This window comes from Triticum aestivum, chromosome 3B, assembly GCF_018294505.1.
Source record: "Triticum aestivum cultivar Chinese Spring chromosome 3B, IWGSC CS RefSeq v2.1, whole genome shotgun sequence".
NCBI lineage: Eukaryota > Viridiplantae > Streptophyta > Magnoliopsida > Poales > Poaceae > Triticum > Triticum aestivum.
The window spans coordinates 707,758,769-707,772,062 of record NC_057801.1 but is presented as its reverse complement, the minus strand read 5'-3'; the positions used below and the strand labels follow the sequence as shown (position 1 = coordinate 707,772,062).

The following is a 13,294-nucleotide window of genomic DNA, read 5'->3' as shown; positions in this document are numbered from 1 at the left end:
CCGTATCGCGCACGTACTTCTCGCGCCTCACTGCGCTCATCCACCCAAGAATAAAAAGAAGCCCATACGTTTCGCACAGGTGGGATAGTTCCAATTCCGGTTGCTTGAGTCGCCACTTCAATCGTTCTATTGTGCAGGTGCAGGCACATGAGATTTTGCAAAGCGCACGAGTTTCTCAGAACCTGTGCGGATCGGGCCAAACGGAGAGGGGAGAGAGCCAGCCAAAACTCCACGTGGTTCACGGCCGCCAGCAGCCGGTGGAGAAAGAAGTCAACAACTGCTTTGCCGCTCTCTCCCGTTCGCAGCATGGCCGCGTGACGAGAGCCCAATCCAAACTTGATTATTCTCGACCAGAAAATTCCGATCCAGAGGACCTGGAAACGGGTCGGAAATTCCACGGCCACACCACCGGCGGCCCACGCACGGATCATTTCGCCGCGAACGCACGCACGCACACAAGGCGAACAAAAAAAATGGTTTACCAAGGAGGAAACGCAAAATAGCCGGCGGAGGGAGGGAAGAACAGAGGCGCTGCGGTGGTACACGCTGCGCCGCGCACCGCAAGGAAGCCCAACCCAACCCCACCCGCACCCGCCCGCCCCGCAGCTCCGGCGAGGCCCCCGCGCCCCGCTCGCTCGCCCGCCCGTCGTCCCCCGCCGCGCCTGAATCGCGTTCCGAATCGGATCGCGTGCGCGCGCGCGAGCGGGAGGAGGAGGAGGGAGAATGCCGCCGGCCCCGGCCGCGCTGCTCCTCGCGGCGCCCGCGGGGCTGTCGCCCTGGCGGCCGTGCCCGCGGGCCCCGCGGCGGACGGCGCCCAGGCTGCGGCTGCGTGCGGCGAGGATCCGCGCGGCGGCGACCGTCAACGGCGAGTTCGGCGGGCTCGGCAGGCGCCGCCTCGACGCCGGCGAGTTCATCGGGCGCCTGCGGAACGTGCTGCCGGGGGGCAGCTGGTGGCGCCTCGAGGACGAGGACGCGGGCGGGGCCGGCCGCGCCGAGGCCAGCGGGGCCACCGCCGCCTCCGCGCTCAGCCGGATGTGGGCCCTCGTCGCCGCCGACCGCTGGGTCATCTTCGCCGGCTTCGCCTCCCTCGTCTGCGCCGCGGTAATGCGGATTGCCTCGGCCGCGCGGTTCGGATAAGCTTTCGTTGGTTGGTGTGGCTCTGACTGCTGTGTGGTTGTGGTCGTGGTTGCAGCTCGCGGAGATCGCTATCCCCCATCTGCTCGCCGCCTCCATCTTCTCCGCGCAGAATGGAGGCGCCGTCTTCTACCGGAATGCCAAGCTTCTGGTTGTTCTGTGTATGATTTCCGGAGTGTTCAGGTAAGCTATTTCTTCCTTCAAGCGGTGCTCATGTCGTGCACACTGCACAGGGTCACAAGACTAAGTTACGCTACTATCTGTTTTGATCGCATATTAGAGTGAAATAGACCACTTAGGCGTTTATCCGCACTTTACATTACATGAGGATTAAAAAGAACTTGAAATGTGCTGGTAATGGACAATCTAGCATTGGGGAAATGTTTTGAACTGTGATGAGCTTGAAAGCTGAGACGTTTCCAGTTGGATGAAGGGTGGTATTAGTAGGATCACTGTGAAACGCAAACTTAGATTTCAACATTGTACACTGTGAATGCTGTGATAGAATCAGTACGGTCGCTGTGAAACAAAAACTTAATTTCTGCAATGTACATTATGGACAATTGCACGTGCACAAACAAGTTTGCAAACATGAAAACAGGGAGTTTTGTGAGACGATCTGCACAGAACTAAAACTGTTTGCCTTAAGCATGCTTTTGCGAGTTATATTTGGGTTGCTTATTTAGCTCGTGTCCCCCTTTTGCAGTGGTGTGCGAAGCTGCTGTTTTGGTATTGCCAACATGATATTGGTAAAACCATGTCAGATTTTATGTAATTTAACAAGTCTATTCCTTCCAGGTTGCCCTTTGGTTTTGATCAGGCTCTTACAATCATTATCTCAACTATTTTTCTTAGGTTAAACGAATGAGAGAAATGCTGTTTGATTCCATCCTTTCTCAGGTAACAACAGAAGGGGAAAACATTGTTGCCTGAAGTACTAGTGCAAATAGTACCTTTACTTTGAATTGCTGCAAATTTTCTTAATTCCATTGTATATTGTGCCAGGATATTGCTTTTTTCGATGAAGAAACTGTCGGAGATTTGACAAGTAGGCTTGGTTCTGACTGCCAGCAAGTGTCTAGAGTTATTGGCAATGATCTTAATCTGATTTCACGCAATTTGCTTCAGGTGAAAAGGTTGTTTAGTATCTGAGTATACAATACTCACCAGTAGCTTGAAAAGCTCATTTTTTATGTTGTTACTTTGTCTCAGGGTATAGGAGCACTGATTTATCTTCTAATCTTATCATGGCCTCTTGGATTGTGCACTATGCTTACTTGTGGGACATTGTCGACAATTATGCTAGTTCATGGACGGTAACAACTTGTTTTCACTTCTTGTGTAGTTTATTTCTCCCTTTTCTCTACTTGCTCCTTTCCCTATTATGTTGCTAGTGCGCAGCAATCTTGAGTAAATGCGACAAAATACCTCTCCCATGTTTCCTCATTTTGTTGCTTTGCATCTTTGGCCATGTGAAAGAAATCATCATGACACCTTTGTTTTATAGGTATCAGAAAAAGGCCTCTAAATTTGCACAAGAGTTCACTGCAAGTGCCAATAATGTAAGTTTATGTCCTTTAATTTTCTAAGTCTATTTGAGAAGGTTGCTCAAATATTTCAGCGATTCACCTAATGTTTATGTTATAAATCAAATCAGGTTGCTCAAGAAGCGATAAGTTTGGTTAGAACAGTGCGAGTGTATGGGACGGAAAAGCAAGAGTTTAAAAGGCAATCAGTCTACCTATTTGTCTCTCTTATATAGCATAAAGATAACATATGCACGTCATAAAGACTGTTGTACTTTCATAGGTATGCGAAGTGGCTGGATAAGCTGTATGATGTGAGCTTTCGACAGACGATGGCTTATGGAGGCTGGAGCTTGAGCTTGAATTATCTGTACCATTCTACTCAGGTATTTGATGTTGCTGTTCAGTTTTGTTAATATCTATATTAAAAATATAAGGCTTTTGTGTATGCTTCTCATTGCGCTACTGATGAAGTATTCTTCCAAATAAGCTTTGTGTAGGTTGTTGCTGTTTTGATTGGAGGAATAGCAATCATGAATGGGAAGTTCACTGCCGAGCAACTGACAAAATTCACACTGTACGCCGAGTGGCTGATTTTGTCTACCTGGTGGATTGGAGACAATTGGTCCTCCCTGATGCAGTCTGTTGGAGCAAGTGAAAAAGTCTTCCGGTTGATGGATCTCTTGCCTAGCAGGCAGCTTACCTCTAAAGGCAAGACTGTTTTTAACTTGACACCTTAGTTTTGAGTCTCTGTGCTTGGATATTTTAATTGGGAGGATGTGCAACTGTTCGGTAGTCTAAAGCATTTCATTCTTGCAGGCCTCAGGTTACAGAAGCTGGAAGGACGAATTCAATATGCAGATGTAGAATTTTCATATCCTTCAAGACCTTCAGTATGTTAACGCCTTCCTTCTAGATGCTTTTCTGTTATGATTTATGAGCACACACATAGTAGAGTTCATCGTAAAGCTTTAGTGCTTTGTGATTATTATGAACTAAGTGCGGGTTTTGGGTTCTGATGTGGCCCTTAATGCGCAGGCACCAATTTTGAGAAGACTGAATCTAACACTCAATCCAAATGAAGTAGTTGCAATTGTAAGATATACAGGCTGATGCTTTCATATATATGAATTTTCGCAAGTATTGATCTGTATCTAAATGTTCATATATGGTTTCTAATTTTTAAGGTTGGTCTTAGTGGAAGTGGCAAGAGTACTATAGTTAACCTACTACTTCAGCTATATGAACCTACAAATGGGCAAGTAAGCTATTTCGACCTTGCTATTGCTTCTGTCCCTTCCAGGAGCCAGTATTGCTGCTATGACACGTTGAACTTGAAACAGACTAGTTATTGGTCTGAACTCTGAAGTTATATTTGTGACTGATGCAGATATTAATAGATGGTGTCCCACTCAGCGAACTTGACACCAGATGGTTCAGGGAAAGAATTGGTTTTGTGGGACAGGTTCGGATCCAATAAACCCAGCAAAGTCGTCGTGCCAGATGAATCTTTGTTGTATTTAACAGCATATATACTTGTTATATGCAGGAGCCTAAGCTATTCCGGATGGATGTTAGTTCTAATATTAAGTATGGCTGCCCAAGAGAAGTTAGCCAGGAAGAAGTTGAGTGGGCTGCAAAACAGGCTTATGCTCACGATTTCTTAATGGCTCTTCCTGATGGTTATAACACCATTGTCGACGATGCTCTTCTTAGTGGAGGCCAAAAGCAACGCGTCGCCATTGCAAGGGCCCTTCTGAGGGACCCAGCCATCTTAGTACTCGACGAAGCCACTAGTGCACTTGATGCTGAGAGTGAACATTATGTGAAGGTAAACTCTTAGTGAACAAATTCAGTGCAATTAAAATGTACTGTACTACTTATGAGTAGATTGTTAATTTTCTCTCTGCCATGTTATAGAGTGTCATCACAGAAGTTAGCACTGATCCTAAGGCTCGAAGAACCGTGATTATCATAGCTCACAGGTAGGGTATGCTTACTCTGGTGCCTGTTTATTTTGAACACGAAGAGTCGAGCTAACACCATTATTTGTTCTAGGTTGTCTACGATTCAAGCGGCTGACAGAATCATTGTGATGGAAAATGGCAGTATTGTGGAGGTATGTTCTCAACTGCTGTTGCAAAGTATTAACATGAAGTCTACACTAAAATTAGCATGAGAACACTTCTTTCAATACTTGCAGTGTTGTGTACAAACATGGTCTAAGTTGTTCTGTATGGTTGTGCAGGACGGAAAGCACAGCGACCTTGTCAAGCAGAATGGATTGTATTCAAGATTAGCGCAGCGACAAAATGATGCTCTCCCGTAGCCTGAAATCACACAAGGTGGTTTAGTCCATGCAGTATTTTTTTCCAAGTGGAGCAGCAGGTGAGGGAGGCGTCTGTCATCGGTGTATTCTTTACGAGTGACCACGGCCTGGTTGGTCAAATAATTGAGGTTTCCTCAAAGTACCGGGTGCAAATGATCCACAGATGCCAACTAACCAAGCTAAGTTAAAACAGTTTCTGCCGCAAAAAGGATAAGAAGATAGGCAGTATCCGGACGGATGTATATGGTGGTTTAAGGAAATTGAGTAGTTCATACATGATTCATTTAGTTACACAATGTCAGATGCAACCTGTAACTATATATAAATATATATAGGCATTCTGGACCTCAGACCATCGGAATCTTGTAATTAACTGTTGTGAACATTTACTTGAATTTTGATAGAAACTTGTATATTCAAAGTACTAAGATCTATGTGATATTAAAGATAGGATTCCTCTGCTTTGTTACAGTTGTTAGCTCGCAAGTGTAGGGCAGCCGTGTTGGTCCTGAAAATGCATTCAAAGCGCTGTTGGGTTTGTCCCTGAAAATGCATTTAAAGTGCTCTTAGGTTCGTGCTAAAATGCAGCCAATGCACTTGAACTATCTTATGGCGTGTTTGATTTGGGAACGAAGTGGAATGGAATGTAAGGATTGGTTTTGTTCCCTATGTTTGTTTGAATAATTAGGTGGCATGTAATGGTTGCAATTCAGTGTTTGGTTGGGGAGTTGAAATGGAATGAATTTGGTTTCGTGAGTTTGCAAGTCAAAAGGCATAACACAAGTTAACCTTTCCAGTAAGATCTGGTCTTATTAATTCTATTATATGTTTAAAAATTCCAGCCTATTTAGTAAACAGCAATGCATGTCTTCTCTAGTACCAGGATTCTTGGCACCCACGACAATATGATACCCTTATGTCCTTCAAAACTCAAGTTGCGCAAGAAAAACTCGGTCGGGTCTCAAGCAAAAAGCGTTTGCAAAACCCAGGCAAATGTGACTGCCCGAAAATTGATGATACAATTGTTAGCTTGCATGTGTAGGGTGGCCATGTTGGTCCTGAAAATGGATTTAAACCGCTCTTCGGTTTGTACTAAAATGAAGCCGGCAGTTGCTTGGGTGTGTATGGCTTGGGAACAAAGTAGAATGAAATGTCAGGTTTGGTTCTGCCCCAGTGTTTGCTTGAGCTAATTAGATGGAATGTAATGGTTACAAGTCGTTGGGGAGTTCAAATGGAATGAATTTTGTTTTGTGAGTTTGTAAATCAAAAGGCATAACACGAGTTAACCTTTCGAGTAAGAATATGATATTATTAGTTCTATGTTTAAAAATCCAGCCTATTTGGTAAAAATCAGTGCGTCATACATGAAGGTGAGGTCCTACCACTTCAGTAAACATCGGTGCACAAAACATGAAGGAGAGGTCCTACCACTTCTCTAGTACCAGGATTCTTGGCACCCACTACAAAATGACACCCAGTTGTCCCTCAAAACTCAAGTTGCGCAAGAACTCGGTCAGGATCTCAAGCAAAAGCATTTGCAGAACCCAAGCAACTGCGGCCGCCCGAAAATTGATGATCACACATTCTTCCCATCTTCCCATCAAGCAGTCTTCTGTTTTGCCGCCGTGTTGGAAAGATGAGATAGGGTCCTATGGCCGACGAACACAAGGAACACACCGAGGAAGCTGAGGTACTTCAGAGTTGTGAAAAGATCCAGCTGTTCCAACAGAAGAATGATAGTGAGTAAACCTTTATTGGTGCAATTCTGTTTCACCACAAGGAAGATGCTAACCTTAACCCAAAAGAGAACATAGAGCAACAGTACTGCTGCGATTCCGACATGGAAGAGTGATGCGAATGCAGCAGGTCCTGGCAGGGAAGGGAAGTTCTTCAAGTTGACTCCCAGACGCATAAGCTACAAGTAAATGCCAGAAGCACATTATCAGCATCAATATGTTGAATAAGCATATTCTCAACAACATTTTTTATTTAGAGTAGCATACTCTCAGCAACTTTTTTGATTTAGAGAAAGCAGTACAGAAGTGTGATAGCAATTGAAGAAATAAAGCAAGAGTAGGAATTGTTGACTCACCCCAATCAAGAACCCAATGAAAGGCAGGAGTATGAGGCCAGTAAATGCAAGCGACACTTCCTGCGGTGGCCTCTTCTCTGGCACACGGAATATGTGTTCTATCTCCTTCTGTGGCCTAAACTTTGCTAAGGGGTCAACAGCTTGTGCCGGAGGACGTGGGGCCTTTTCAGGGGCCTCCGGCAAGTCCAACTCCAGTTGGCCAAGGACTCGTAGGAACGAATTTTCCTGAAGCAGACAAAGAATAATCAGCAAGGCTAAACCAAACATAACTGTAGAGTTATAAATGTGGCGACATACCATTGAAGCATCACCAACTGAAAGCTCGAGGTCATATGTTCCAGAAAGGTAGTAAAATTTCTCTACCAATCCAAGAAAATCCTACAATATATTGAATAAGCATATAAGAAATCATGTTATGGTTCTTCTGGAACCCTCAAGAGCTGAAGGCAAACATGCAAATTAAGATATGTCAAGTGATCTTCTGGTACTTCATCTCCACATCTGACCACAGTAACATCATAAAATTCAAGCACAACAGGAAGATGCATCCACCATCCCCATCATCCTTGTTGGACAAAATTTAATAGGTTCATTTCAAATGTTTTGGCACCTGGATAATCTTGTTCAAACCTCACTTGGTCATAAAAATGCCAACAAGTTTCCTTCCTAGAGTTTCTTAAAGCTTCCTACAAAAGGTTGTTTGATTTGTAGGAATAGAAAGGCCACTTTGTACTCAATTTCAAATGAAATTTTCCATCACGTGTAACCTCTTGAAAAAAATGTCTATGGTCCATGAGTTCTTATGCTTTCCCTATAATGTAGTCTAACACACTTTGGTGTCAATTCCTAAGGTGTCCAGCATCGAAGGATATTCTAGGGACCTGCCACTAGAATCCTGCGTTTTTCAGAATCATGTGAAATCAAAGAAATCCTGAAAACAAGTTACATAACCTAGCTAGTACCTTCTATGTCAAAAGCCTCTGTCGGAGTACGTGTTTTCTGGATAATATAATGTACAACCTAAAACCTAATGGAAACATTTGCCGAGAGAATGACAAGAGCAAAACAAACTCTGAGTTGGTTACTCAACTAGAACAATTTTGAATTGCCTCGCAGAACCTGGCACCACAAATAAGTGTTCAACCTTGCTTTCATGCTTTAACTTCAAGAAAACCTGGCAACAAATTCGCTAAATCAAGTCAGGAAAAGAACTAGTACTGTGCCATTTGAGAAAGAAAATGGAGTGTTATTGTGACCTGGTGGGGTTTAAATGTGCGTCCAAGTGGTGTAGATAGTTGAAAAGATAGACGTAACTTCTGCAGATGGTTGGCAGAGAGAGAAACTTTTGTATCTTTCAGCAGATCTAACCTGTAATGAATCGGATTTGAAATGAGACATGCAAAATAAGCTGTTTTGCTATGAAATTAGAACCTAAACTTCCATTCCAATTTTCACATACTAACAGGTTAGGAAGTGTTATTCGTTATTCCAGATGAGAATGAACTAATTTAAAGTGATCAAGGATATCGAGGTTGCAATTACTTGGGTGTTGTTGTCAGAGTTAGTTTATCTATTAAATGTTGCTGTAAAACATGTTTTTCTAATGGCATGGAATCAAGTGGTTCGAAGAGTTTACTTTTCGACAGACTCCGCGCTCCCAGCATCATTATCAGAAATTCCAATTTCTGCCTTGTCAACTTTGATCAGTCCTGTAACGACGACAGACTCAGTGTTTCTCCCTCCAGTAGTGTAAACGGTTTCATGTTCTGAATCCTGAAGAGTAATCTTGAAGATCGAAGGGCAAAAACATCAGTAATGTAAAGTAATATTAGTCTATTACAATATGTGTATATAGCAAGCAAATTAATAAAGTTCACAGGTACCTCAAAAACTAGCAAGTACTTCCCAACATCTATTTTCAATGGAGTAATGTCCAAGTAATGAACATTGTTGTCGAGGTCAAACTGAAGTTCCTGATACCAGAAGGAAATGGATGTTAGGGAATTGTAGCTAAAACATGGACAAAACGATGGTGAACTATTATAATGAAAAAATAAGTTCCAAGAGGTATACACCAATCTTAACTCTGTACCTTGCTGTCAGTGGTGATGACCTTGGAATCAGAGCCCAAGACTTGCACAAGATTCACTCTGAGCGGAGGTGCCGCAGAACCAAACACTGTAGTTACTTCAACCTGAAAATAATATATATCAAGGGAACACGAGTTGGAGTTAATTACACTGAGCTAAACATAACATGCATCAAAACTCAAAAGCAATACAGAGCAAGATTGCAGCTAAATGTGGTACAATTTTCACACACACACCATATACTCCCTCCGTCTGGAAATACTTGTCGAAGAAATGCATAAAAATGGATGTATCTAGAATTAAAATACGTCTAGATACATCCATTCCTCCGACAAGTATTTCCGGACGGAGGGAGTACATCTTTTTAGCAGACACCATTGTTATTAAATTGCAACTACAAAAGTACCACATAGGATGCATAAAGGTTAGACATTATAGCATGCTTGTATCAAAACAAGATAAATTCAAGTCTACAACATTTAATGAATACAGAAAGTGCTTGCAAGAGATAGAATTGCTCACAGTAACAATCATTAGTGCAATATCGATATGCCTAATACTATTTTACACTACAATGCAGAATAATATAATGGACAAACAAGGAATATTATCATTATATTTCAGACAAAATCAAAGAGACTAGAATGTGATGATCACCTTAAGCTGGTCTTTGGAGGTCAGTGACAGTACTTTGGAAGGAAGTGAAAGGATCAAAGGAACAAAGATCCTGCATATTGTAGAAACGAAATAAGCATCACAGGGCAAGAGACTAATAATAATGTGGGGCGCAAGTTTATCGAGAATGCTAGAAAAGAGAGGAAAACTTACCTATTGTTTTCCAGGAGCGACAAGGACTCAATCTGATTAAAGCAATCCTTTGCACTACCTGGGAGCCCAATACCAAGAAAGAACTTTGCCAAGCCCAGTATTTTCTCACCAGGGATCTGTTGGTTGAGTGGTGTTGGTTATGAGAGGTGCTTAACATAAATTTAATGAAAAAACACGAAAATGAAATGAAATAACCTACGTTCAATTTCCCAGAAACAACATTAGCGAAGGAGGTGACACCGCGTACTACTGAAGCAGAAGTTGTTATAGGGCCCTTGTATTCAGAACCATCAACATACTTCTCATCAAAATAGAAGGTTCCATCATCTGAGAAAACGCATATCATAAGAAGCAATCAACAGTAAGAGGAACATTTTCACTTGCAAGTGGTTTGTTCATATCGTAATGGAGAAGTATCAAAGCACACCAACTAAATAGTACTGCTAACTATCCAAACATGCGACTCAGTATGCCATAGATTTAGCAATTTGGTAACTAAGTTCCTATGAGGTGTTAACCAGGCACCTTGACTCCTGGAGAACTCTGGTCGAGTTTAAGTTGATAAAATAGGAAAAATGCCTGGTCTACCAGAGCTTGTCTTGAAAGCAATTTAATCAAATGTTCATCTTCAGTGAGCACAAAGAAGACGGTTAGAGAACATACCATAGCTCTTGATTGTGCCAAATAGCTTCACGATGTCATTTTTAACGACTCCTATCTGATGGCACAATATTAAAAATCAGGACCGCCAATAGTGGCAAACTTCAAATGATATACTAATAAAAAATGACACGCATAACAAATTCAGAACAAACACATTTGACTGAAACTTGGAAGAAGCATTCGGTAACAAATTGTATGGAAAGCAGAACATCGTACACATACAAGAGAATGATATGGTAACACCTAGTTGATTTGAGATTGTTATAAACCAAAGGGCATGGCACATACAGAGACATGGCTGCAACTCTTTTAGGATGATAGATCATGTCATGTGCATTTGTAATTTAGATGAATGGAGGTTTTGTGAGATGTAATTAGAATGATATAAGCTGAGGGATAAACAACTTGTTATATATCAGTTTCTCTTTTGTATTGAAATCAAGTTCTTCCTGTTTTCGATACTTCATAACATATACTAGTATTTAAGTGTATATTCACCCATACGTCTTTATTACTTGCGTATAGGAAGATAACAACGTAACAAGAATTGCTTGTGTATAAGGTTTTCACTGGCATTCAGTTCAACCCTCTCCCCATTAGAAGGCTTTGTGACACAACATGTACTATATAGTTATCCGACTTCTTCATCTCTTACATTCAAGGAAGATAATCACATATAAATGTACAACAAGTTAATGAAGTAATTCGAGTACAAGCAGAGAGCATATACACACCATAGACGGATCAACCTCCGCATCAGACAGTGAAACAACTCCTGCCAATGCTTCTAGTGCTATACCTGTTACAGAACAGTGTTTCCAAACATCAGTGCCTGATACATTTGATTTGCGGCAAAAAACAGAAAAGGTCGCAAGACAGAAAAATATTACCAGCAGCAAATGTGCTGGATTCAGCACTGTTGGTGTCATAGCGCCATCTTCCATCACTTTGGCTAAGTGCCTATAGAAACAAAGATATATATCGGACAACTCTAGTTTAAACAGCAGAGCAAAATTGTGATTGCGAGAACTACACAAGGAAGCATAGCATATTGCACTGCTCTAACCTTAATTGCGTGAAATGTGCTATCCGCATCAGATAAAACAACACTGTGGCCTTGTTCCTGCCAAAAAATCAACACAACTTTATCAGCTACCAGATAAAACTCAGACAATCAACCAACAGCAGTGCTGAAAAAAATAAAAATATATAAACATGGAGCAGAAAGTGCATTAGAAGGAGTGACCTTCAGGCTGAGCAGCCCTCTGACAGAATAGTATAACTCCAGCAGCGAATTGGTGTCCTTGATCACAGCCTTAAGCCTCGACGCGACGTCCTGCCACGAAGAACGAATCTCAGAACAGCATCAAGCAAGCGAATACCAGCAGAAGCAGCAAGATCTCCAGAGCTAAAACCCACATCGTAAACGCCGGCATCGACGCTGCATCCGAGAACGCCAGCGATCTGGACCGCGTGGAACAGATCCTTGGCGGGCGACGAGGACGAGGACAGCGTATGGGCGGCGAGCTTGCAGGCCTTGCCATCAAGGCCCTTGTCCCTCTGCACCCCGAGTATCTTGAACGTCCTGACCGCCTCGTACGTCGTCTCCAAGCTGCACAGCGCGCAACAGACAAAGCCAGCACTTAGAACGCGGCCATGGCCCGAGATTTCAAGGGGGCAGTCCCGAGTCGGATCGATCTAGGCCGGACTAGGTCCTTAATTGCGCCCGCGAGGGGCGAAAGCTGGAGATCAGGGGAGACGGTGACGCTGGCGAGCAACTACGGGACTTACTCGTCGGGGGAGGCGGCGAAGAGCTCGGCGGCGACGGATCTGTGCGCGTCGGAGACCGGGCGAACGGCGGAGGAGAGGGGGGCGACGGCCACGGCGACGAGGAGTAGGAGGACGGCCAGGGGCGGCAGCCTCCAGGCCATGGCTGCGGTGGCGGGCGGCGCCGGCCGGAGAGGGGAGGGGGGAGGGGGAGGGGTTTAGGAGACTGGGCGGATGGGAGTGGCCAGATCTGCTTGAGGCTGAGGGAAGGGGACGACTAGAAATATTTTCGCCTGCCCCAGGGTCGTCCGCCTCGCCTCGACGTCTGGGCTCCGGACGGTGAGCTGCTTTGAGATTCGTAGTAATGGTTTCTTCGAAACTTTTTTCCAACACACAAGTCCCATAGGCCGTCGGATATGGAGGTTGCCGAGCCAAGGTGCGAACACACACGTCGGAGCATCTCGTAAAAATGATCAAACCTTTAAATTTGCAGGTCTAGGTTAAAAAACGCACTGAATTTCAATAAGAGGATTTCTACTATCTTTGATATGATATCAATTAAGAGTATATATCAATATAAAAGGACCCAAAGAGGCAGATCCAATATATCTCGGCCGTCCGTTCGCGTTAATCCAACGATTCTTGTTGTCCTAATGGTAAGCATCTAAACACGTTTAGCGCTAACCAACCATCTCCTCCCTGATCCCCTTCCTTCCATACCCTTTCGCACAAAGGAAACTGACACAAGGGAACCGCCGCAAGCCGCATTGCATCGAGCCGCCGCACCTTCGCCATGCCGCCCCTAGCACCTCGACCCGCCACATATTAGGGCCTTCAGCGACGCCACGCCACCATCGTGTCGACC

At 43.8% G+C, this 13,294-nt stretch overlaps 2 protein-coding genes across 3 annotated transcripts; one reads left to right on the top strand and one right to left on the bottom strand.

Annotated features, from left to right (window-relative positions):
- Positions 1-385: 385 nt before the first annotated feature.
- Positions 386-5,442, top strand: LOC123071904 (ABC transporter B family member 26, chloroplastic). The gene is made up of 18 exons (XM_044495480.1): positions 386-1,101; positions 1,193-1,317; positions 1,841-1,883; positions 1,990-2,034; positions 2,140-2,262; positions 2,347-2,450; positions 2,642-2,696; positions 2,792-2,862; positions 2,944-3,046; positions 3,161-3,371; positions 3,480-3,553; positions 3,699-3,755; positions 3,848-3,922; positions 4,051-4,125; positions 4,210-4,491; positions 4,581-4,645; positions 4,719-4,779; positions 4,909-5,442. The coding sequence occupies exons 1-18, from the start codon at positions 724-726 to the stop codon at positions 4,987-4,989; spliced, it is 2,028 nt and encodes a 675-aa protein (XP_044351415.1). The 5' UTR covers positions 386-723; the 3' UTR covers positions 4,990-5,442.
- An 835-nt stretch (positions 5,443-6,277) lies between these two features.
- Positions 6,278-12,687, bottom strand: LOC123071903 (dolichyl-diphosphooligosaccharide--protein glycosyltransferase subunit 2). 2 transcript variants are annotated; one of them, XM_044495479.1, is made up of 19 exons: positions 12,454-12,687; positions 12,082-12,274; positions 11,909-11,998; positions 11,729-11,785; positions 11,553-11,622; positions 11,397-11,461; positions 10,663-10,717; positions 10,199-10,326; positions 10,000-10,115; positions 9,829-9,898; positions 9,174-9,275; positions 8,965-9,054; positions 8,718-8,866; positions 8,338-8,449; positions 8,172-8,255; positions 7,379-7,459; positions 7,082-7,306; positions 6,782-6,904; positions 6,278-6,706 (listed from the first exon to the last, which is right to left on the bottom strand). In XM_044495479.1, the coding sequence occupies exons 1-19, from the start codon at positions 12,591-12,593 to the stop codon at positions 6,590-6,592; spliced, it is 2,067 nt and encodes a 688-aa protein (XP_044351414.1). In that variant the 5' UTR covers positions 12,594-12,687; the 3' UTR covers positions 6,278-6,589. The 2 variants fall into 2 exon arrangements, with proteins under 2 accessions (XP_044351414.1, XP_044351413.1); XM_044495478.1 differs by having other exon boundaries at positions 6,278-6,904.
- Between the last annotated feature and the right edge of the window lie 607 nt (positions 12,688-13,294).